The 25,964-nt window shown below is 37.2% G+C and overlaps 1 protein-coding gene across 6 annotated transcripts in view; it reads left to right on the top strand.

Annotated features, from left to right (window-relative positions):
* The first annotated feature begins 643 nt into the window (after nt 1-643).
* MON2 (MON2 homolog, regulator of endosome-to-Golgi trafficking) overlaps nt 644-25,964 on the top strand; it is a 101,454-nt gene continuing 76,133 nt past the window's right edge. For 4 of the 6 annotated variants that reach the window (XM_058557740.1, XM_058557739.1, XM_058557743.1 and 1 more), the window contains exons 1-4: nt 644-1,138; nt 15,149-15,212; nt 23,676-23,803; nt 25,029-25,160. In XM_058557740.1, coding sequence (XP_058413723.1) covers nt 1,028-1,138; nt 15,149-15,212; nt 23,676-23,803; nt 25,029-25,160 — 435 coding nt within the window. In that variant the 5' untranslated portion in view covers nt 644-1,027. Of the gene's footprint in view, nt 1,139-15,148; nt 15,213-20,432; nt 20,514-23,675; nt 23,804-25,028; nt 25,161-25,964 lie in introns of those variants that run through there. The other 2 variants (XM_058557742.1, XM_058557741.1) reach the window with 2 other exon arrangements.

Below are 25,964 nucleotides of genomic sequence, written 5' to 3'. Positions count from 1 at the left end.
GGGGCGGGCAGGTGGCGCGGCGCCGGGGGTGAACCGAGGGATTCCGGCTTTCGCTCCGGGCGAAATGGGAAAGCCAGCGGAGGGTTTGGAACACAGAGCAGTTTCATCTCCCATTTCATAGGTTAGGAAAATAAGTGACTACTCCGCAGGAAGTGCACCAGGACGCTCTGTACAACTCCAGGGAAGAACAGCAATTTAGGTGCGGGGGTGGGGGGCGGGATTAACAGGAGGTAGGTGTTGATTTGGGGCCACTGGCCCTGAGATTCGAGCGGCAGGAATGAAGAGGGACAGGACAAATGAAGATTAATCCAAAAGGAAGCGAGCTGTTTGCACTGAAACACAATTTAACACAAACATACGCCAGGAGACACGCCAAGGAGTACCCGGGGCTCCGCTCAGACCCTTGTCACCGAGAAAGAAGCTAATCTGGACGACGAGAACGGCCCACGCCCTAACCGTACCGCGGCGGGGGAAGCGCCCCGCCCGGAACCGGGCTTGCCCCGAGCGTGGCCCCGCCCCCGGCCCCGCCCCGCCTGCGGCTCGCCGCCTGGTTGGCTGCTGCGGGGGCGGCGGCCGCGGCCCCGGAAGTGCGGCTGACGTGTCCCGGCCGCGCTCGGAATTGTGGGCGACTCGGCTAATGGCGTCGGCGAGTCTGGGCTGCCCGGGGGGCCAGTGCTGAAGCGTCTTGCCAGGTTGGCCGGTGACGACCGGGGTGGCCAGGCCCGGCGGCAGCGGGAGAGACCTGCCCGCCTGGTGGGCTCCTCGGGCAGCGCCGGCGGAGCCTGGTGGGGCGGAGCGCCTGCGGGGGCGCCGCGGAGAGGAGCCGGGGAGTTGCGAGGAGGCTGCGGGGGGCGCTCGGGCTCGCTCCGGGCCCGCAGCCCAGGCCCGGCCGAGCCCCCGCGGAGCCCGAGGGGCCGGCTGCCGCAGGGTCGGCGCCGCCGGGAGGGAGCCTCCTGGCGCCCTGAGGAGCTGCCAGCGCCGGAGTTCGTTTACGCCGCTCGGAAATTGGCTCGGAGCTCGGGGGATCATGTCCGGCACCAACAGCCCCGAGGCGGTGAAGAAGCTGCTGGAGAACATGCAGAGCGACCTGCGGGCCTTGTCCCTGGAATGCAAGAAGAAGTTCCCACCTGTCAAGGAGGTAAGCCGCGGCCGGCGGCGGGAGGGGGCGGGGGCCGCCTGTCCTGTCAGAGCCGGCCCTGCGCCGCGTCCCCAGTCCCGCCGCGTCCCGGGTTTGCGAGCGCTCTTTACCGTTTCCTTGGAGAGGTCTGAGGCGCCCTGATTTTCTCCACTCCCCTGTCCCCGGGTTTAGGGGAGAAGTTCGCGCAGGGAGCCGATTCGGCGAATTCGGCTGGGTGTATTGTACCCTCGCCTCTTCGGGCTTTTTTCAAACTCTAGGCGAGCCAAGCCAGAACTGTAAAACTTAGGTTTGTTGCTTCTAAGAGCTGGTGTCCACCCTTGTGGTGAAATCTACGCTCCTCACGTTTATAGGATATACCACCGGATCGGAAGTAGCTTTCCTTCTTGTCCTGGGTCGTGCAGCTTAACTCCGTGTCAGTCCCATGAAGGATTAATACATTATCCAGAGACGCCTAACTTACGACAAATGTTGAAGCCCGTCAGTAACCATGTTCAGCCTTGTTATGAGCAGTACTGTGATGGGAAATTTGGGCTTAGAGTCGAGTGGAATTCACTCGAATTTAAGTGCTAGCTATACATTTTATTTAACCTCTTTGAGCTTTGGTTTTCTTTCAGATGTAAAATAGGGTTAAAGGGTGGATTTGTTAGATTATGGTGGGCAAGTCGTCAGAGCAAAAAGGGTGTTATTAAAGAGGCTTGATAATATATACAAATTAAATTCTCCAAGTATTTTCTGAATTGAAATTTTTTAACATTTAGTCAGTATTGCCTTTTTCTCTTAAGATGCCATTTTATTTCTCTTAAACTTTTCAAAAATGCTGCTCCATTTCTTTTCTCATTTCTGAAATAAGATATTTCAGCGGTGTTTTTGTAAAAGCAATTATTTTGTTTCTTCTCATTTAGCGTAGTTCGGTACCTGCAATTTCGTTTACTATTTGCCCTAAAAGTTCACCAAGGAATTTTGAAATAGTTTCATACTTACTTAAATGTTTTGTTTTTATTATTATAAAGATTCTGTAATTGAACTGACCCAATAAAGTTTGGACTGTAGGCTTCCAAGGAGCCTTAACTTTTCTGTAAGTGCTTTGGTCTCAGTCTTCAACAAACTCCGTCTAGTATGTCTTTAATAAAGTAAGCAAGTGTCACTGAGTGATGGAAACTAGATATGCCTTTTTGGGAAAAGATGACTATTATGATATGTTTTATGTCCTATATTCAATAGAATGTTTTGATATTGATTTTCATTATTTTCTCTATATCATGTTGAAAGTTAAAACAAGTAATTTTAAAGAATTAAGCTGTTTTAAAGAATTTTAATGAATCAGTCTGTTCTAATTGTAAGAGAAATGCTCTCATTTAAAAATGTTAAATCCTATTTTGTAATTTTAACAATAATGTATAGAACTGACTGTTCCCAGTTCTTATAATTCATATAAAAACTATGATTCCTCTATATTATAGGTCTTTGTGGGCTAGCTTGAGAATTTAATTGCCATTTATTACATTATTTCTGTTGGAAAATGCATTCACAGTTCCAAACAGGTAACTTACAAGGTTCTGGAACTCAGTCCATTTCTAATCTAGGAACTTGCAATAAAGCTCATTAGCTTTTTTTCCTTAAACATTGGCTAAAGAGATATTTAGTAATTGCACCCAGTCTTTGAGATAATGGCAAAAGTAATTCCTGGTGTGATTATCTCTGGTACATAATTTCATGTATCGTGCACGCTTTATAAGAATTTGTTGGCTTTAAGAACTTTGACTCCTAACCCAATGGCACTTCTAATATGCTTAGGTATATTAGATGGAATTGAAAAATGACCTTGACTGTGTCACAAGTTTAAAACAAGAATAAAGTAGTTAGCCTAATAGTGGTGATTTTTTAGGAGAGAGCCTGACTTTCAAGAAATATTTTGGTTGAATTATATTTTCCCTGGTAATTTAATAGCAATGCCAAATTTTGGCTTTTGTTCTTTAAAGACCTGGTAAGTTTTTAGTTTTATTTTTTGAGGGGTGCTTGGTAGACCCTTTCTAAGTGTAAAAGCTTTTTCATCTGTATACTGGTGTGCTAGTTAACACTCTCCCAGTATCTTCACAGGTATTACCTGTGAAAAATACTCATTCTGAACTACCTATAAGGCTACTCAAGAACTTAATACAGTGCAGTGCTAATTGCATATATGTTTTGGAAGGAATGTCTCCTTCCCCAATACTTTTTAAACAAAGTAGAATGAAGGGAAATATTTTATATTTAGTCTTTATTTTAAGTTTTTAGTAATTTCTACTTTTTTGGCTATATACTTGGCTATAATTGTTTTTTTAATTAAGCTGGATTTTTAAAGATTTCAAATCTGTTAGAAAAACAGAAGAGTATTCATAAAGGATAGTGCCTTATTTACTGATATCTACTTCTTACCTTTGGATTTTCTCCATCTTGTTTTCATTTATAAATCTATGCTTTGCATATTAAATTGTTTTTATAGTGGCTGTAATTGCATTCTATCATTTTATAATAAAGACAATAAATAATAACAGCAATAAATTCCTTCCTCTTTTTTTCATGTTTATTTTTCTTAGTCCTTAAATATAAATATTCATGCTTCAGTGCAACTTGTTTTTAGCACAAGTGTACTAGCTAATTTGTCTGGAATATTTGTGTGAAAAATTTTTTCTTTGTTCTAAAAATTACTTTAAAGCTTTGTATATAATTATATATCACTTCTATATAGTTGATATTCAGTGGCCTTAGGAGGCAGTAACCTCTGAAGCTTTATGTTTATGTATTTAATGAATAAACACTTTTTGGTTGTTTTCTATTTGCAGGCACTACTCTGTGGAAACAGATGAGGGGGATCTAACTGAGCCTGGAAACGTGGGCAGAGACAGTTTGTAATTCTTGAGCTGAGTCTTAATAGGATGAGTAGAAGCTAGCCAACAGAAGAAGGGGAGGTGGGATCGTTCTAGGCAGAGGAAATAGCACATGTTTGTATTCCGTGTAAAATAAATTTCATGCTGAAGGTGATTGGGAGCCATTAAAACTTTTTAAGAGCGGGGGTGGTAGTATCAATTTTGTGTTTAGTAGCATTACTGTAACAGTAATGGTGGGAAGAATTAGAGGGGACTGAGATTGAGGCAAAGAGATCAAATTTTAAAAAGTAATGATTGCCTGCATTGAGGTAACAGTAGAGGTAGACAGGAGGTTACTTGCGTTGTGGGAGACATGAGTGAAAGAGCAAGTATGGATTAAAAAGAGATTAAACAGGTAAAATTACCAGGGCATAGTGACATTTTATGTAATGTAGAGAGAGAAATCTGTGATGCCTCCCAGGTTTCTGGATTGGGAAACTGGGTGGATCACTAAGAGAAGAAATATAGGAGAAGGAAATGTTTTTGGGGAAAAAGAATAGTCATGAATATATTAAGTTTAAGATTTATGGGTGGCATCCAAGTGGAACTGACCAGTAGGGAGGTCTAGAATTTCAGATTTAGGAGTATCAGTTTATACATGATAGTAGAAGCCACAGGAGTGGATAAGATGCTCCAGGAAGAGTGTATAGAGTGAGAATATCAGGGCTAAAGAAGAAACTTTGGGAAATAGCATTAAAGGGAAAGGCAGCTGGACAGACTAAGGTTAAGTATATGGGAAAGGAGAGAGAGGAAGTTGTGCACGGTTTGGCCTATGGCCTCCGTTTTCTTTGTAAGATAAGAAACAAGCTTAGTGCTAGGATTAACTGGTGATGAAAGAAGTGATGTGTAGGAAGTTTGAGGGGAGCAGTGGAGGAGAAATCGACTTGGAACACTTAGGAGTCTTTGCAGGAAAAGTGATTGAAATGATGATGGATCGCGTGATCTAGATTGGATTCCCAAAGAAGGAAATCCAACGGAACTTGGATTGATTGGAAGAAGGTAGAAGGGCTAAGGGCCTAGGAGCACCAGTTTAATCAAAGAGCAGTGGAGCTGGAGTGAGAGAGCTAGAAGGATAGGGGTTGGGACAATAGTGGGGATATTGGATTACAGATTGCCAAGTGCTGCCGCACTAGAGGATGATGAAGTCCAGGGAGTGGGTGATAGAAGAGGATGAAAGTCATTTGAGTTGAGGTGGTCAGAATTAGGGTTTTGGATGGATTTTTTTCTCATTTTTAATAAAGTGGAATCAGTAAGGGTGTAAATAATAAAGTGCAGATAGTCTTCCTAGGCTGTGTGCTTTAAGTTTCCTCTTGCCTGTTCAGGCCTGATAGAAGTTGCTTGGCAGGGATTTTTGCCTAAAAAAGCAAAGGTTCCTGTGTAGAGTTCCTCAGTGTCCAGTGTTTTTATGCGTGAGCTAGCTGAGGGTTACTTGGTGAAAGAGATGCCTTCTACTTACCATAACAGGATTCTCCCTTTAACCAGCTCTTTGGGGACTGAGGCCCAAGTCAGTTGGCTCTTCTAGTAGAGAGAAGATCTCATTTTCAGGAACTTATGACAATGAAGAATGAGTCTGGATAATGTTTACATGCTTAATTGGGAGCTGTTTTCATTTAGTATTTCATAATGAACTATATAGTTTTTTACCTATTTTACATTGGTCAGAGAAATTTGCTCATGATAGAACCAATTGTAGTCCTTCCCTCGTAAGCATAATAAAATAAATCCATGTTTTATATACTGACATAAATTAGTTTTCATAGTTTATTCAAAAAAAACTTGCCAATACTAGTCAGAACAATATGACAAGAGTGGTAAGGAGTTATAAGTCATTTTGGTCAAGACTTACTTTCCTATACAAAGCAATTTTAGATAATTGCATAGACATGCAAGTGACCTTTGTTTTTGACTCTGCTCTTTCTTTTTATGCTGCTGTTGATTTTATGCCAGAAAAGGTACATTAGATTTCTAAGGTCTCGTTAAATTCATTTTCTTCTGATAAATATTTTAGACGTTAACTTCAAGAGTAATATAAGCAGTAACTTTTTCATTAAGACTTCTAGGAAAATTTTACTAGCTTATTGCATTGTCCTAAGAGCATTTTACAATGAGAGTTCTTTAAAAAGCTTTTGATTAGTCTATAACATATTTTATTTATTTATGAAAGTTAGTACCAGAACCACTGAAATTTATTGTTAAAGTATAAAACGTAATAGTTTATTTTTTGCTAAGTTTTTGAGCAACGTATTTTTATTTTCATGTAGACAATGAGTAGAGGGCAAAAGTGAAAACATATTTTAGTCAAAAAGAATGTATTAGCTTCTTAGCACTGTATTTTGGTGATGTGAAAGAAATCAAAGACATTGTTCTTGGCTTATAAACCAAAAAGGAAGACATACTTCAAAAATAGAATTATTTTTCTTTTTTTCTTTTAAATAAGTATAGCTTATTTTCAACCATGTACAAAATATTGGGTTTTGCTATTACTCTTATAATTTAATAGAAATTTATTAGTTTCCTCAGTCTTAAGTGTGTCAGGAAATGCAAAAATGAATGAGAAACTGCCTTTGTCTTCATGAAGTTAACTCAAGGTTGAGTAAAATATTGTCTTTCCACTAGACTTGGAACTTTGCATCCAATGACTATTGCAATATGCCATTTCAGTTTTACAGATGAGGAAACAATAGTTTAGAGAGATTCAGTCACTTGCATAAGATCGTAAAGCTAGAAAGTGGAAGAACTGGGATGTGAATCCATGTGCATCCATCTCTAACTCCTCTCCTTCTTTCCATTATATCATGCTGCAGATGCCTTTAAAACATGCTTAACTTGTTTTCATCATTGTCCCATTCGTCTGCCCTGCTTCATTATTTGTTAACTATTCGTCATTCTTTCCATCTTGGAATTCTCTCATTTTGACTTTTGTGACACTCTACTCTTGTATTTCTCCTCTCTCTCTCTCAGTATTCCTTCTCCTTTTCTTTGCATATAAGTGTATCCCAAGTTATGTCTTCAGCCCTCTTCTTTCTCCGTGCTCATCCCCTTAGCACTGTCATCTACTCCCATTGCTTCTGGCCTTATCAGGACGCTGATGACTCCTAACTCTACGTCACTTACTCTGCTCTCTTTATTGAGCTTTGACCTGTTTCCAGCTGTCTGTTGGACACATCTGCCAGAATATCTTTCACATACTTCAGATAGAACTTCTTGGTGTTTTTTTTTGGTGAGGAAGCTTCACCTTGAGCTAACATCTCTTCCCAATCCTCCTCTTTTTTTGCTTGAGGAGGATCAGTCCTGAGCCAACAAATGTGCCAGTCTTACTCTGTTTTGTATGTGGGATGCCGCCACAGCATGGCTGACGACTGGAGTAGGTCTGCGCCTGACGTCCAAACCGCTGAACTTGGGCCACCGAAGTGGAACGCACGGAACTTGAACCACTTGGCCACGGGGCTGGCCACAGAACTTCTTGTAATTGAACTTATTTTCCTCAAAACTTGTCCTTTTCCCCCACTTCACTTGTTCTGTTAATGGTATTTATCACTGTTACTTACCTTGGTCCTATTTGGCTATCTTCTCTCCCTCAGCTCTCTTTATTCATTGTCAGCTGTTCCTTCTAGCTCTGTATTTCTAACATAACTCTCCTTTTTTCTATTTTCTCAGCTATTATTCTAGTTCCAGGTTTCAATCTTATGCCTGGCCTTTGATAGGCATTAATGGCACAAAAGACAAACCATTCTATTTGTTACCACCAGATTAGTATACTTAAACAGCTCAGAAACCTTCAGTAGTAGCTTCTCTGTACTTAGAGAACTCCTTAGCATAGCATAAGATCCTCTTGATCTTCCCAGCCTTCCTTTCTAGCTTCATCACCTTCACCTTTTCCTTCTACCTTTGTATTTCAGTGGAACTGTATTGCTGCATTTATTCTCCAAATATGCCCTACTGCTTCCTTCTTCTATGCCATGGTTTCTGAGGTTTCTTTTGCTGCCTGGAATCACCTCCTCTCATCTTTTTTTAAAAATTAAAATCCTAACTTTCATTTAATCCCACTTTAAGTATTGCTTATCCATTTGTTGCACGGATAAACCAACTTTACAGATAGTTGTCTAATTTCTTTCCTCATTCACTCATTCATTTGTTCGTGAAATAATTTTTGAATACTTACTGTGTGCCATGTACTAGCTAGTTGCTAGAGCGAAAATAGTTGCAGCTCCTGCCCAGGATTTTCAAGCTAATATGTTTTGCTCTGCTTTCTTAACTTTCATTTAAGCTTATTTTATAAGATATTTTCTTATAGCTCTTATATATTACCTTCTGTTACAGTTATTTTAGTATATTTTCTTTTCTAAACAACTCCTTAAGGGTCAGTTTTGCATCTTGTTTATCCTTCTGTCCACTGTAGTGCAAAACATTTGTATATCTGGGACGTGCTAATTATATACTTGTTGGAGACTAAATTTTTAAAAAAGAAAGAAAAGGGATACCATATATATAAGCATACCACGTATATATTTTTAGCTATCCACATATAATCTGCGTTTCAGTCTTTCATTTGATATGTTAGAGAAAAATTTTTTGTTTCCTAGAAGCCCGAGATTTTTTGGTTTCTTTTTTAGTTCAGAAGTTTTGAATAGGATGCCATGTAAGTATATATTTTCCAAAGCTTTGGGATTGTAGATTAATTGCTCGTTACACAGGAAAATCTTATTGGTTGCAATGTAGTAATTGTTTTATGAGGATATTGTCCTGTAGGGAATGTTCTAGATCTGTTAAGTATTCTCAGGTATGGACTTGACTGTAGGTCTTTTGATTTTACCTGACGTCTAAAATCATAAGTCTTCAGGCAGCTTCATACCTTCCTGGTGTCTCATGAATACATTATTCTATATAAGTTGCCATTAACTTGAATTTCACATTTCTTCTTTAGCTCTTGTTTCATGCTATGTCCTGTAAATAATTAATTTGGACCTGTGGTAACTTTGTTCTAATTTTGAGGCTCTACTCTTATAGATGTTGTGAAAAATATATGTTTTTAAAAAAACAGAAACACAACATAGGAACTTTGGTGAAGGGAAGCAGCGTTTAAATTTTTTTTTTTTTTTTTTTTGGTAAATTTGTGCACAGTTCTAGTAGTGGACATTTGTCCATTCCCTCTTGCTTCCTTTAATGGTCGGCTGCACTCTTCCTTTATTTTCAACTTGTTGGATTTGGATGCATTAACCTCATTCCTTGCTCCAGAGTTCTTGATTAGTTTAATCTAGTTGAAACCTTCCCCACCCCCACCACCTCCACCTTCATTTCTGCTCAAGTCATGTAATGCCAGTGAGTGATTCTGGAAAAGGAAAGTTTCCCCTTTCTTCCTCAAGAGACCTTTCTCTCCTTCTAGATACGTCATATGAAATTGTGAGGTGCAGAATGGCTGCAGCTATTTTTGTTGCCAAGATTCGAAGCAGCCTACCTACCCATGGAACAGGACAGAACGAAGAGAATCACAGAGAAGTGACACTGCAGCTCTGATGGCATTGTGAATCTGGATCAGATTTCCTCTGGATTTTTCAATTAGTGGGCAGTCACGTCTCTCCCTCTATTTAGAACTTTTCATTTGTTTGTTTAGAAACATTTATTGTGTAGCTGCTGTATGCTAGGCACTGTGGTAGGCATTAGTGATACAAAGAGATGAATGAAATAGGTTTCTTATCCTCCTGGGGCTTACAGCTAGAATGGAGACATTCTAGAATAGAATAGAAATAGACATATAATAAGATGAATGGAATAAAGTGTTACAGGTACAAACCATAGACAGCCCACAAAGATGGAAAGGCTTTTCTATAGTTGCTATAGAAAAAAGTGCTGGAAGAAATGATTTCTGGTGCTGCTTATGGTGATGTAAGAGTGCCCAACTCAGGAGAGCCTGAACCATGAGTCTCCCGCTGTCTTCATGGGATTAGCAGTGGTTTAATGTCAGCAAAGCATTATTTGTCACTTTAAATTAATGTTAATTTGGGTTTGTATTTAATTTGTGAATTTGTTGGCTTTATAATTTTAGAGCTATAAAGATAAAGAGTTTATTCCTAATTTTATTTATACATACTTAAATTTGTCACTGACTGGGTAGATCCATGAGATTTTTTTTTTTTTTCCTTTTAAAAAATGTCCTTACACTACTCAATTTTGAGAAACACTAGTAGGATTGAGTGCTGGGGAACCACTGAAGAGTTGGGACAGTGGATGGAGGGAGGATAAGATTGTAAGTAGAGAAATCTCTTAGTTTAGATTGATAATGAGAAATTTGAACTAAGGTGTAGAAGTGGGATTTTATTAAAAAAAAAAAAAAAAAAAACGAGTACAAGATATGTTGACTGCATAAACTTTGTGGCTGGTTAGGTTTGTGGGATGAGAGAGAAACTCCAGATGTCTGGGTCAGTGACTGGATGGATGCTGCTGCTGTTCAGAAAAATAGAGATTTTTTTTTTAAATAATTTTATTTATTTATTTTTTCCCCCAAAGCCCCAGTAGATAGTTGTATGTCGTAGCTGCACATCCTTCTAGTTGCTGTATGTGGGACGCGGCCTCAGCATGGCCCGAGAAGCGATGTGTTGGTGCGCGCCTGGGATCCGAACCCGGGCCGCCAGTAGCGGAGCGTGCACACTTAACCGCTAAGCCACGGGGCCGGCCCAGAAAAATAGAGATTATAGGAAGAAGAAACAGGGTTTTCTGGGGCTGAGGTGGGCGTTGGGGAGGGGGTGTGAGATGATGACATCAGTTTTGAATATCTTGAATTTAAGATGCCTTTTAAACATCTAGGTTAGTAAGTCCTATAGTTTAGGAGACAGGTAAGGGACAGGAATATAATTTAGGAGTCTTCAGCATTTAGAAAGCAATTGAAACCATGGAATTATGAGATTGACCAGGAAGAGTCTGAGTGAGAAGTGAGGCCGAGGATATTCTAGATGGTATTGGAAGAGGAGTCAGCATTCTCCCGTCTCTGGTTTTCTGTGCCACTAGCCTCCATGTTCAAAATCCCTGCTTGGTGGGTGTGTCTATTTGGGTAAGCAAAGAATATTGAGAAAGAGAAAAAATACTTCTTGAGAGAGATTAATTTGAAGAGTAACAAGTATTAAATGCAGCGTATTTAAGACTTTTGGCTTTCTTTTCCAATTTAACAGATTGCCCTTAGCAATAGAGAGATATTAGACTACCGACCTTAACCTGTATCATTCCTACCCAAGTCTGTAGAACTGGCAACTTTTTTTTTTTTTTTTTTTTTTTTTGCATAAGGGCCAATTCAGGAAAAAGTAACTATGTTACAATTGTTCCCCTATAGATATGCAAAGTATCTGATCAGAGTAAGCAAGAAGGTAATGACTCTTCTTCACTCAGACAATCTTTGATAAATAAAAGGAAGTCGGAGTCTGAATACCTCCATTGAAATATGACACTCTTGAAGATGTAGGCTAGGCCTTGGTGTGAAGGAAGACTGTAGGGGTTAGGGGGACCCTGATATACAGGTGTGGTCAATAAACTTTGATAGTGAAACTTTCCAGCAACACAGGGTGCCTGTGAGAGTAAAGTTTGACAGTAGAAACTTGGATGTAAAAATTAAGGAACTTTGAGATAGGTCTAATTATTTCTAAGGCAACAAACAGTCCTTTTGGTGATTTCTTGAGTTGAGGATTGAAAATACTGGTTATATGTCTTTTTGTGTGTGTGTGTGTGTGTGTGTGTGTGAGAGGAAGATCAGCCTTGAGCTAACATTCATAGCAATCCTCCTCTCTGTTACTGAGGAAGACTGGTCCTGGGCTAATATCCGTGCCCATCTTCCTCCACTTTATATGGGACGCCACCACAGCATGGCCTGACAAGCGGTGCATTGGTGCACGCCCGGGATCCAAACCCAGGCCGCCAGCAGCGGAGCTCGCATACTAACAGCTACACCACGGGGCGGGCCCCTGGTTATATGTCTTTTAAAGCACTTACTACTTTGAAACTGTTTTTAAAAAAACACTCATTATTCCCTGTCTTTATTGTGTATATTTGTAAAAGTATTTGTTAAACATATTTTATACTTACTTATAACTTATTTACGACATGTACATGGGTCAACTCTTATTTATCTCAGAAAATCAAAAATAGTGTCTGGCAAATTTGGCAAATTTGAAATCCCTTGCTGACATCTGGCATCTAGCATGCTACGGGACTGATTTTGGAAACTTAAGAAGGTCAGACTGACTAGAATTCAGAGAGTCAGGACAAATTATGTTTGTTTTTATGATGATTCAGTTTGATCAATCTCTGGTGACACTGAAGCAGAATGAAATACTGAATGTGCAGGGTACACAGGGCTGTAGTGAAGAGGGTGGGAGGTTGAACGTTTGAAAATGGTGGTAGAAGAAATCTCAGTGACCACAGATTAATTTCAACTGGCCCAGTAAGAAATTTACCCAAGAGAGTTTGAGATGGGGTGTGTGCAAGTATAACAAAATATACATAATAATTTCTGTGTTCTTTAATTTTTACAGTAATAAATTTGCTATGGTTTGTACATCTTCAAAGTATATCCACAATCTGACCACTTCTCACCATCTCAATGACTATCACCTTGGGCCTATCCACCGTCATCTCTTGCTTATATTATTGCAGTAGCCTCTTAAATTTTTGCTGCATATTGGAATCGCTTGAAGATTTTTAAAAATACTGATGCCTGGCTTCCACTGGCTGTCATTCTGATTTAATTGGAATGGATTGCAGCCTGGGCATCAGGATTTTTTTTTTAAGTGTCTGGTGTTTCTATTATGCACTCTCCTGAATGATCAGAAAAATCACTCAACTTTCCTTGAAGTAATTTATTTTGACTATATTTTTCTGCTAGTAGCCATGTTCATTTAATTTGGGACATTACCATTTCTTAAAGTTGTGGAAGTTAAGTCCTGGTATATCCATTAGGCTTCTTAGTTGTGAGCAATAAAAGCTAACTCTGGCCGATTTAAGCGGAAATGAAGTTTACTGATAGATTATTGAATGGCTCACAAAATCGGTAGAAGGCTGGATGGAGCCAGCCTTAGAAAAGGTACAGGAACAAAGGGAGGCCAAACAGCTACAACCACAGCAAAAATCCTGCCAGTGAGACCATTACTGCTGTGTCTGCTGAACAGTGACGAGATGCCTCGGATTGCACTACTAGTTGTGCTGGCCGCTCCATGCCACCGCTGGTTCTGCTGCCGTCATACCCTTGGAAACTAGATGTTGCCTCCACTATTGCTGTCATCAGAAAGAATTCTCTGGGGGCCAGCCCAGTGGCGCAAGCGATTAGGTGCGCGCGCTCTGCTGCTGCGGCCCGGGGTTCCCCGGTTCAGATCCCTGGTGCGCACCGCCGCACCACTTGTCGAGCCATGCTGTGGCAGCGTCTCATATAAAGTAGAGGAAGATGGGCACGGATGTTAGCCCAGGGCCAGTCTTCCTCAGCAAAAAGAGGAGGATTGGCAGATGTTAGCTCAGGGCCGATCTTCCTCACAAAAAAAAAAAAAAGAATTCTCTGTTGTCTCTGCTTTTCTGTGCCACTAGCCTCCATATTCAGAATCCCTGGTCCGTGTGTCTCACTGGGTAAGTGTAGGCTGCCAGGGCGTGTGGGAAAGCAAGTATCTGGCATTTTCAGTTTTTAATAGTGGAAGATAGGCTCTATCTTGCATCAGAACTCATGAAGTTGGGAATTCTCCAAACACAGGTAAGGGCTTCGCATGCTCAGAACCTGACAAAATGACGAAAGTCTACTGCACATAGTGTAGCCTATAATGTTTTATTTATTTTATGCATTAATCCACTGGTCTTCAAAGTTAGAACCCATAGGACACTGATGTTCTTCCACAATTATTTTTAAACCTTTAGAGACTGCTACCACTTGTGCCTTAGCAAGCGGTAAGAGATAACAAGATAAATGAACAAGTAACAAGCCAATTAATGGGAAAACTTGGACATATAACTTATGAGTATTTTTTTTTTTATAATTTTTATTTATTTATTTTTTCCCCCAAAGCCCCCGTAGATAGTTGTATGTCATAGCTGTACATCCTTCTAGTTGCTGTATGTGGGACGTGGCCTCAGCATGGCCGGAGAAGCGGTGCGACGGTGTGCGCCCGGGATCCGAACCTGGGCTGCCAGCAGTGGAGTGCGCGCACTTAACCGCTAAGCCACGGGGCCGGCCCTAACTTATGAGTATTTCATGTATTATTTTTGGAGGTGTGGAGATCAGTATAAGTATAAAATAGGCATGTTTCTTGATAGTAAAAATGTTCTGAGTTTCTCTGATGAAAGTTATATATCAATATTATATGTCAACACTATCCAATAGAGATATAATGTGGGCCACAAATGCAATCCATATATGTAATTTTAAATTGCATTAAAAGAGTGAAAAGAAACAGAAGCATTTAATTTTAATAGTATACGTTATTTAACTCAATATATTCAAAATATTATCATTTCAACATTTAATCAATATAAATATTTAGGGGATAGTTTACGTTCTTTTTTTCATACTAAGTCTTCAAAATCTAGTGTGTATGTTATACTCGGAGCACAGCTCAGTTCAGACCAGCTACATATCAAGTGCTCAACAGCCACGTGTAGCCCATGGCCACCGTATTGGACAGCACAGTTCTATGGCATTGTGTAAAATGTTATATGACTTCCAATATATGACTATATATATATGACTTGACTTGATTTTTCAGTGTTTTGCAATTTTTTTATGGTGGGGAGGGAGGTGTGAAATGAGGAAGAGAAACCTAATTTTTTTCATTAGCCTTTGTTTTTGTTTATTATTTTTTATTTTCTGAATATTTAAGTTCGTGAGAGATTAGGGTAGTCGAGATGCACCTTAAGGCAACGTGTTGTAATGCAGAGATTGCATGTAAATAATCAAATTAATCATATTTTATTACATTTAATGTCTTTGTCACTACTAGGCTTTAGTATGTGAAGTTTTGAAAATAAAAAAGATAATAGAGACTGACTCCGTGCTTGAGATTTTATCTATCATGTGTGATTTTTTTTCCCTAGGTAATTCATGTTGATAGTAAGTTTTATGTTCTAATTATTTTTATTCTTGCAGGCTGCTGAATCAGGAATAATAAAAGTTAAAACAATAGCTGCACGAAACACCGAAATTTTGGCAGGTAATTTTTTGTATTAAAAATTCAACAATTAATGAAAATTTGACTAATAGTAAAAGTAAAATCTTAAAAAAAAAAATCCATTTTCTGTAGCATCTCTTCCTTATGCCCTAACATGCTATTCATAATGATAAAGAACATGTACAAGTCCCTAACTTATGAACTAATTGAGCTTCCCAGAGATGAATACTATAAAATTCTCTGAAATCAGAAAACTTAAAAGTACTAACTCCTTAAAGGCAAGAATTTTTCTTACTCATCTTTACCTTCTTCTCCACCTCTTGTCAATCACCTACGACACACCTTACCCATAAAAGGCAGTCAATTAATATTTGTTGTATTGAACTGAATGGGAGATTGGTTCTCAGTCTGCCTTCTAAGATCTATTTTATCTTTAATATAATAGAAGCAAGTCATAATATAGTATTATACATTTAGTAGTACTGTATGTGTTTTCAGTCCTGGGACAATATGGTCACAAAGAAAGAACAGGAGTACGGTGGAGAATAGAAAACAAAACAGTTTTCTTACATTCTCTTGATTGAACCTGGTTTTAAAGGAGGAATTTTTAAGAGTTTCTCTTTGGCACCCTCTTGATTCTCCGTCTCCTTCTTCCTTTTCTTTGGTGCCTTTCTGTTCTTGCCTCAATAATGAAAACACGGAAACTGGCATTTTTTGAGAATCTGTTACATGTGAGGCATTTGTGCCACTCTGTCTTGTATAAGACAGCCTTATGGGGAAAGATTATTCTTATTTTATAGTAGAGCAAATTGAGATGCAAAGAGATTAAGTTACTTGCCTCAGGTCACATGATAAGTGGTGGAATGAGATTCAAATTGAGGGCTGTTCAGAGCCCATGTTCTTCCTGCTGCAGTGTGCTGCCACCGTACTTGGAGGTTTCCACGGTGGCCATGCCCACCCAAGTGTTTATACCTGACTGTTGCTTGCTTCACTGTCCTTCAGTCTGCATTTCCAGTTCCAGTAGTGCTGTGGGTCTCAGCTAGTTGTAGGAGAAAAGCAGTCCTGTTAAGTTAATTTACACAAACTCCAAATAGTAAAGAATCTCCTTAACTCTCATAAATCTCTTTACATTTTTAGAAATGGATACCAGTAAATCCCTAATTGGTGGAATTTCAAAGAGTATTACAAAATGAAATGAAGACTTATGGGGCAGTTTCTGGGTGGGAGATGAGAGAGGGTTTTCCCTAGGCTTGCCAGCTTTGCTGGAAATTTGCCCTTAGAGTTAGCTCTCCTAAGGTGCTTCTGTTTCTCGTAGCTGCTTCTCTGACTTTGAACATTGTGTCAAAACACCAAATAGTTTTATAACATTATGCACAGCATTGAATAATGCTCTGTGTGCACATTGAGAAAGGGTATTTTAAAAGTGGGGGGTAAAGGCAAAGATTAAGTATGGTTGGATTGGGGAGGTCAAGTGGATTATGGAAGATGCGTGTTGGGTGGATTAGCTACCTTGAGGAAATTAATGTTTAAAGATAAATTATGACCTGGATATTTTGAAGTTGGAGACATCATAGGCCAATCATATTAGAATATCATTACAAATATTTACCTTTGCTGCTGTCATTGCTGATATCATGATAAGTCTTTAATTATTCTCCAATAATAGACATTTTCATTGGGTCTGTAGTCAATGGAAGATTTTTTAAAAAGACTGATTTCTTCAGAGGATCACTGTCTGTTATAGCCTTCTATACCAAGTAAAATGTCTAATTAGTTAATCTCAAGGACGAGTAAGAAAAATTTTGTCTCAGTCAGTATGAATTTAATGTATAGGTGGTCTATTAATTTCATTTTAATTCAGTTGGCTTTATTCAAATCAAGCTAGTACAAATCTTTATGCACAAACAATTAATAGTTCATGCTTTACTATCCACATTATCCAGAGCCATGTACTTGAGGAGCTATATTAGCATTTAAACTTTTGCCTAGGATCTTTTACCAAGTATTTATAGCAATTGATACCTAAAAATTTATAGATTTTAGACCACTGTCATCTTGAAAATCAGAGGCTCTTGAGAAGCAAAGAGTTTAAATTAGTCAATATGCAGTTTCTAAACTACTTAATTAATTTAGAGTACAGTTAATACTGAGAAAAATTTTTAGTTAACTTTTTTTTATTTTCTGAGAAATGTTTTCTTCTCCATAGTGCTAGAGACTATAGGTTACCACTTTGCACTGTAGTGGATGTTAAAGATATCCAACAATTGAGGAATCTCAAATGAAATGGGGTATTGAATTCTCAGATATCTCTGAATATTCAGAAAATATGAAAGGTTGCTATAAAAATTAGAACCGTTGATTAGGATCAACTGGTCTGATTAATGGTACACACCATCGATTTCTAGCCAACTTTAGTTTCCTAGATTTATTTTCTAAGGGAAGTTTTTATTTACATTACAGAATAAATCTTTGCTTTACATCTCCCATTTTTTTAAGCATCCTCCTTTAATGTTTATTTTTCTTTGTTTTCACTGCTGTCATGAATGCTGACAGAAGTGGGAATGCTATGCCAGGTAATGTCAGCACTGATTCACATACACAGATCGTTATCTCCAAATCTCCTTTTTCTTTAAAGATAAAACTCTGCAAATGAGAGATAGCAGCATCAAGTTTTTCATTTACAGGCAAAATGCCTTAATCTTACATTTGACTACCATATATGACTAATTGTTTTTATTATCTCAGCTTACAATATACTTGAAATTGACTAATAAGGCTTATGTTATTCAAAAATTACATAAGCAGAGAATCTGTTTTTAGAATAAATATTTGAAACAAGGAAGTCAATAAAGTTTGTATATTTAACCCCTACTCAAAATCATAACAGTTACATTTACCTATGGCTGCTTTCAGCTACTGTCAGTATACATGCAGAATTTTTACATGGGTAATCATTACGTATGATTTGTGTCCTCTTCTCATACAATTTCTCTCATATCTACATGGTCTTGTTACTAAAAGGTCTCTAATTTAAGAAGCAATAAGTAAATGTACTTTGGAATTTTTTTCTGACATTAAAATCTCTGATTTTATTTAGTATATTCTATCTTATCAATACATATACTTGTTATATTTTAAGAACATCTATAGAGTATATCATACAACATATTCTTAATAAGGAAATAGTTATGTAAGAATCACTAGGGGAGATACAAAGATGGGTAATATAATTCACTTATAGTCTATATGGAAATACAAAAAATATGCTTGAAAAGTGTGTGTCATTCATTCTGTTTAGCTTACCTGCTCTTCCGTTTGCTTTTTGAAATCCTTTGCTAGAAATTTTCCCTTCCAGATGACATACTCCCTGAGGTCAGGATCAATATCTTGTTCTTCCTTATGTTGCTAGTATTTAGCACATTGCATGGGAAATAGTAAGCCCTCATTAAATGCAGGCTAATAAGTGAGTCACTCCAAAATGCAAGTGAAGTCTCTTATTACCGCCTCTCATGTGTTTTTCTGCCTGTCTTTAATTTAACATGTTATGATTATTTGAGTACGTGAATTTTGTCATATTTAGTTCATGTCAGCCAGATAACAGAGTAATGAAGGAGACAGACTCTAAACAGAGAATTCCACGACTGTGTGGTAAATGCCAGTACGGTAGTATAGACAGGCTTGTTATGGGAACATAGAGAAGGCACCAAACGCAGCCTGGGAATCTGAAGCTGAGACTTGAAGCTTAGAAAGGAGTTAGCCAGACAAAAAAGGCGTAGAAGCGGAAAGTAAAGGAGGTTGCTTAAGTACCTGCGGTGTACAACGGCTTGGTCTGCTGGGATATGCTATTCACGTGCTGCCTTTGTGCGGCATCCTGAGCAACTGGGTGGAAAGAGTTTGAATTAGGGAAGCGAGTAACACATGCATGCTCATATTTTTATGTAAGTTACTCTGACAGCAGTGTGGAAGATACACTTCACTGTACCATCAATGAGGCAGAAGTCTGCTGGTAGGCAATTCCTAGAATCCAGGCTAGGAGACACGGGGCTGTGGCTAGTGCCGTGCTCACAAGTTGATCGAGTGGGCCAGAGAGATTACATAGTTTCTCTACAACGTAGGGTGTTCTTACTTATTCTTTTTCCTTGGATTTTTTTTTTTTTTTTTTACTTTTTAAAATTTTAATTTGTGTCCTACCTTTTATTGTATCATAAATATTTTTCTTTGATGCCATCTTTTCTGATTTTTTTAATTGCTCCATAGTATTTCAGCAAGTGACTGTAGTTTATTTAACCATTCCTTTACGTTAGGCATGTTTCAGTATTTAGGATTATTTTTTTAAGATAAATTTCTAGAAATGAAATTATTAAATTAAAGGGTATATACTTGTTCTTGGAATTTGTCACCACACTGCTTTCTGAAAAGGTAAAAGTTTATGCCTTTACCAATAATATGTGAGTGTATTTTTATAACATTCTTGCTAGATTATTATTTTTAAAAATCTTTTTTGTAATTGAACAGGCAAATGACTTCTCATTTTAATTGACATTTCTTTTTAATGTTGAACATTTTTTTCTAAACATATTATTTCCTTTTTTCATTTTATATTTTTTTGAGGTTTTTGTGTTTTCCTTATCAAATTGTTTGAGCTATTTATACAGAAAAATTAACTTCCCATCATGTTTATATCATATTTTCTGCAAGTCATTTACCTTTTAATTTTTTATCTAGATGCTTTTCATTTTTACATAATCTAATTTTTTAATTTCTTTTGTTGCTCTCTAGTTAGGAAGCCCTTCCATATGTTTGATAGTCATTTTTATTTTCTAGTAGTTTTCCTATGGTTGGATTTTTTCTTAATTAATAATTTACGGGGTGATGTGAGGACCTAGGTTTTTTTTCTTTTGCAAAATTACTAACCAGTTGTATAGCCATCATTTGTTGAATAATCCTTCCTTTTCCTATAATGTGCTTTTAACATGAAACAGCCATATTTTTATTTGTCCTCCTATTCTTGAATCATTTAAAATATTTTCAGACCTTTTCAACCATTAAAATTTTTTTAATGTTGTTGGGAATAGCAGTCTTTCCCATAACGAGCTTTTAAGGGTTTTGAAGATAGCGGTTGTGTACACATCACATTTTATTTCTTTCATAAGAATTATAATTTGTTATTTAATGGCCATTAAAATTTATCATAGTAAAACTTATTAACCCCTATTAATGTGATTCATAGTGGGGTGTCCTAGTTTAATTCTTTTTTTCCAGGATAAAAACTACAATTATGCAGTGAAACTGCTCAGAGCAAGGAAACCCCTAGGATATGGGGACCTGCTGGACCTCTTCCAGGTGTGTGAAAGTGCATCATTTGATCTCACAGTTAATAACATTTGGAAATAAAGTATATTCATCAAACACACAGTGTTATTCTGTTAAAGGAGTTATGCTTATTAAGGGACTTAGGTAGAAAATAAACTTTTTTTCCTTACCTCCAAAAGTTATCTTTATATTTTAATGGAAATTGAAATAGAGAATTTTTGATTAAAAAGAGTTGACTTTTTCATCTTTTTTTCCTGAAATGACAAAAAAAAATGGTTAAAACAAGATGTCTTTATATTGCTGTACAGCTTTTCCTTGATATGATTTCTAAAGTCTAAACTCATAGGAAGGTTTTTCTATAAAGCTATGCTTAATTAGCATGGCATTAAAATTCCTGTATATGAAAAGAGAGCAGGTATCTCAATTAGAAGAGCAAGATTAATTTCTGCTTCCTAGGACTACTGTCACTTTTAAAAGAAGAACAAAAATCAATAACTTCTTTTTTTCATATGATCTTTGTCTTACTGTATTGTGATCTAGATACAGTGGATATATTTTTTGTTTTTCACACTGTGCTTTGAAAGACAGAATAGATCAGTAGGTTTTATTTATTTTTTTGTTGATCATATAGAATATATGAAATATAGAAATATAGAATATAGAAACTTCATTTTGACCGTTATATTCTCCTATAAACTGGGAGAAAAACAAGTGGGAAGGAGATGAGAGAGATGTTTGATTCTTTGAGTTACATTAAAATAAAGTTTTTAAAAATTATTTTTGTTACTACCTTATGCTTATCTCAGCTTGGTAGACTTGGATAACTGTGACTGACATGTATACAACATTTCACTATAACTCACCTTATTTTATTCATTCTAAGGGACACAGTTTTTTCACGTTTGAATATTTCCCAAATTGGTATGCATCTTACAAATGAGACACAGTTTTTTCACATTTGAATATTTCCCAAATTGGTATGCATCTTACAATTGATGGCATCTTAGAATCACTGTGGGCCAGGTAGTGTTGTGGCTGTCTTTTTCGGTGTGTTTGTGAGTTTGTACGTAGTTGTTCATATTATTATCACATCAGGTGAGTTACATGCATTGTTGATATCACATAAGTTTAATTGCTATTTAAAATGTCACACTAGTTGTTGTACAGAAACTTTCTGTTAATATTTTATGGTAAGTTCAGAAAGCACCAGCATCAAAACGTGCAGCATGGGTGCCATCAGCTTAGGAGAAAATCTCAGAGGCAGTAGTGAAGTACTCTTTCGAAGACTGAGGCATCCCCAATGCCCTGAATGGCCTAGAGGATGAAATTATGAGGAAAAATTCTAAGTGATTAGAAAGCATTGTATCATAGTTTAACTGGCACTGATTTTGTTTCTGTGTGATACAATGGGTGTGTTTAAAATCATTGTCTTCAGAGATTCTTTGAAAGTACGTTATGTTTCCTTCTATGAAGACAGAATCCTTTTCCTTCATTTATCTGAAGATTTCAGGCAGACCACTTTAAAGTGCGGATCATTGGTTCCTCTTAGATATTTTTAACTCTTCTGACTTTCATTTGCATCAAGTGCTGTTTAACCTTGAAGAGTGGCAGCATAATGTTGTGGGAGGAATAGTGAATCAGGAGTTAGAAGACATTTTCAAATTCTGGCTTTGCCACTTAATTATTGTGTCACATGGGCCACATCATGCCCTGTAAACTCTATATGATTATATAGATTATTATCTATATAACACAAATGAGAAGCACGTTAACGTCACAAAAATTATGAATGCAATTTGTTACTATTGAAAATTTTTATTTGCCTGAACAACATTTAATAATTGGGAATTTAGCAGAATTAGGGGTAGCCTCATACTTCAGTGATTCGGGCAGGGTTAAATATGGTAGGATATTTACTGCTACAGAATGGTATTTTTTGAGCTTTATTGTTATCTTTTAACCATTTATTTCAATGTTTTGAGACATTGTTATCAGAAATTTATATCTCTGGGTTTGAATCAGAACCTTTATGCGCCAGCAAGCCAGGAAGTAAGGCAAGGGAGCCCTTTTGGAAACACTGTTTTCTTTGCCAGTCAGATTTGCTGTCTCTTAGCTGTGCTGTAGTAATGTATGCTGGCGGGCTGAGGGCCTCTGCAGAGCGTGCTGTAGGAAATTGTAGTCTTCATTTACCATACCTGGAGGGAGCTTTGGGAGAAGAAAGGTGGGGATTTAAATGACAAAATTATTGTGAACACTGGTTTTATACTTTTAATGGTGATTCTGGATGACTTTCTCACAATTTCTTTTGAAAACCATGTTAAAACTCAGAATTGTGTGTTATTACAAGTCTTAAACTCAAAAAATACTTAATGGGTGTGGTACCTTTGAAAACATATTCCAAACACATTAGGTTAATGTTCTTTTGACTCAAAATTCCATGCTATTTTTTCAAATTTGCTGAGGATGACAAACCTGTCTTATTCATCTTTGTGTAATGATTCAATTTTGTTTTGTAAATTTAATTATGTATAATTAAGTTTGTACATTTTCTAACCTTTTACATTTTTGTTGCCACTTTAAAACTTCTGAAAGAATTGGATTGGTAGAAGGGGTTAAATTAAGATTTGGAATTACAGCATGTGCATTCAGTTAAAGTAATGCTTCAGTGATAAGAGAAGTAATATTGTTTTTAATGCGTTTATTTCTTGAAGAAGAAATGAGGGCTATGTAAATTCAAGGCATATGATAAAATTCTAGGGAGTTTCTGAATATTCATTCAGAAGTGTGGTAGGGATGATGGGTATTCTATTTTTAATTACTTTTTGTGCTCTAGAGTTCTTATTCATGTTTTCCCTTCTGCACTGTTGAACAAGTAGAGTGCTCCTCTGAGGCAGGATGGAACTTGTAAGAAGTTGTCCTTAAAGAGTTTATAGCAGCAGATAGAGGAGAACTAAAATACAGAGTGTCAGGAGAAAGGCATGGGAAAGCTGTAGTTCAGGGGTGTAGTTTAGATAGAGTCTGTAGTATCTGTCAAAAGTATTTTAACTCTTACTACTTGATTTTTACTTTGGTGTTTATTTTACGTAAAGTGGTTTTTATTGAGATTGTCATTACTGGTTGTAATTATATAAAAAATATATTGCTATATATGAATTAGATTTAATAATCATTTTATATGTGTTCTAAATAAAGCATTGAGAGAGCACAGCTCAGAGGTTGTTCAGCCTTTTCTGATGGGTTGTGGAACCAAGGAACCGAAGATCACTCAGCTGTGTTTGGCCGCCATTCAGAGACTCATGTCACACGAAGTTGTGTCTGAGGTAATGGGAAGATTTTATCTGAATTGTGCACCTAAGAATAAAATCAGGAGTTTTCAGAAGAGGAGAATGAAGCATACCTGATATTTAATGTAAACAGTTTTATGAATAGCAATGTGCTTGAAGGGCATGGCTTAATTTTAAAAGATTAACAAATTGTCTCATTATTAAACACTCATAAATAATAAATAAAAATGAAGTGCATTTTGTCAAGTCATTTGTAATCTAAGCCGTCACAGTTCAGTAATACAGATAATTTTGAGAGCCAAGCAAATTTTCAATATCATTGAAGAGACTATAATTCATAATTTAAAAAAAAAAAAGGTAGGGGCCGCCCCGTGGCTTAGCGGTTAAGTGCTCGGGCTCCGCTGCTGGCAGCCTGGGTTCGGATCCCGGGTGCGCACCGACGCACCGCTTCTCCGGCCATGCTGAGGCCGAGTCCCACATAGAGCAACTAGAAGAATGTGCAGCTATGACATACAACTATCTACTGGGGCTTTGGGAGAAATAAATAAATAAATAAAATTATAAAAAAAAAAAAAAAAAAAAGGTAGGAGGGAAAATCATGACTGTTTCCTGGATTATCTGAAGTGATAATTTGTTGTTCATTGACCGAAGTGTATCATTGGTATCTAACCTTATGATGATAAAACAGGGAAAAATATTTCATCACTATGAAGCTGCACCTGCTTTCACATGTAATGGTGTTACCTTAACTTTGTACTCCATAAGGTGCTTTAATAGAAGGGGTAAATTCTTTTGTCTTTAGTATACCATTCTAAACAATGTCAGATTTAATTGAGTTTATAAATGTGTTGTTAATTTAAATTACATTTTGTTTTTTCTATAACATATTGTAAGTGGGATAATATATAAGAAACAGTAGCAGACTCATAATTTGTATATGTCCATATTCATAAATGTCCAAAAGAAATATACTCATATTATTGTAGAAGTGAGCTTTGATTTTGAGGTATTTCAGAACTGTATTATTTGCATATATTCAAATGGTATTTTATATTTTAAAGAAATCTATTTTTTTGAGAAGAAAATTAATTGGTTGTAAGCCTCAAATTGGTTGAGGGACATGTATTTAGATCTATATAGAAGCATGGGTTTTGTGATCAAGAAATTTTTTCCAGGTGTGGTAGTATTTCTATACCTTTTCTTATTTAGGGACCTGAACACCTATATTTTATTTGTTGACAATAATTTAATTATTTTACAGACTGCAGCTGGAAATATAATTAACATGCTTTGGCAGCTAATGGAAAATAGTCTGGAAGAACTTAAGCTACTTCAAACAGTTCTTGTTCTTTTGACAACCAATACAGTAGTTCATGACGAGGCACTCTCTAAGGTAGGAAACCTGTTTGCCAAAGTTCGTAAGTACTTTGAGACAGCATTTGAATAAACTGGCTGAAAGAGAAAAGCCTAGTGCTGCTTGAACCAAAAGCAGCTTCCCTGTAGCTATTGTGATAATGGACATTGCACGTTAAAAACTCTCGGTGCCTTATTTTCCCCAGATTAGAGTTGAAGTCAGGTTAGAGTCATTAAGCGAAGCCACTTGGGTATAGCTGACAGGCTTAGTTATGAATAGGAAATGGAAAAAGAAAAGTAGCAGAAGAGTAGGAATAGAGGAAGAGGAAAGTGAGAGAAACAAGTGCGTTTTGAGTCATCACTATTCTCCACAATTGCCTTGGATATTGCCTGTAAGAGCCCTCGCTTCCTCTTTTTTAAAAATAATTTCACATGTATATGACATATAAGCCAGAGAGTTTAAATCTGTCCTTCAAGTAGCTGGAAAATTGTCCTTTTGGTGTTTATACTAGATAAGCTGCTTATATGATAGCTATTTCTCATTTCTTTCTCATTCTTGCCCTCTTTGGAACATGTAACAGCTCTTCTATTATTTATTTCAGTCTCTAAAAAGTTTTTTTAAATTATGAAATGTTTCTAAAGAATAAAAAGTATAGAGAGTAATATAAAGAACAGCCTTTAATTAATGGTTCGTTGTTTAAGGAACCTGTTGGACTTGCAATAATAGTTGTATTATAATTTGCATGCCTTTAAGGATGGATGGCTTATAAAGTAGAAAAGGATACTGTCGCATTAAGCTATGTGTACTGTCTCTAGAAAGTATATCTGTCTGTCTTTTCAAGTT

Source organism: Diceros bicornis, chromosome 17 (genome assembly GCF_020826845.1).
Source record: "Diceros bicornis minor isolate mBicDic1 chromosome 17, mDicBic1.mat.cur, whole genome shotgun sequence".
NCBI classification, from domain to species: domain Eukaryota; kingdom Metazoa; phylum Chordata; class Mammalia; order Perissodactyla; family Rhinocerotidae; genus Diceros; species Diceros bicornis.
Note: the sequence above shows the minus strand (reverse complement) of the source record. Positions and strands in the feature narration are given on the sequence as shown.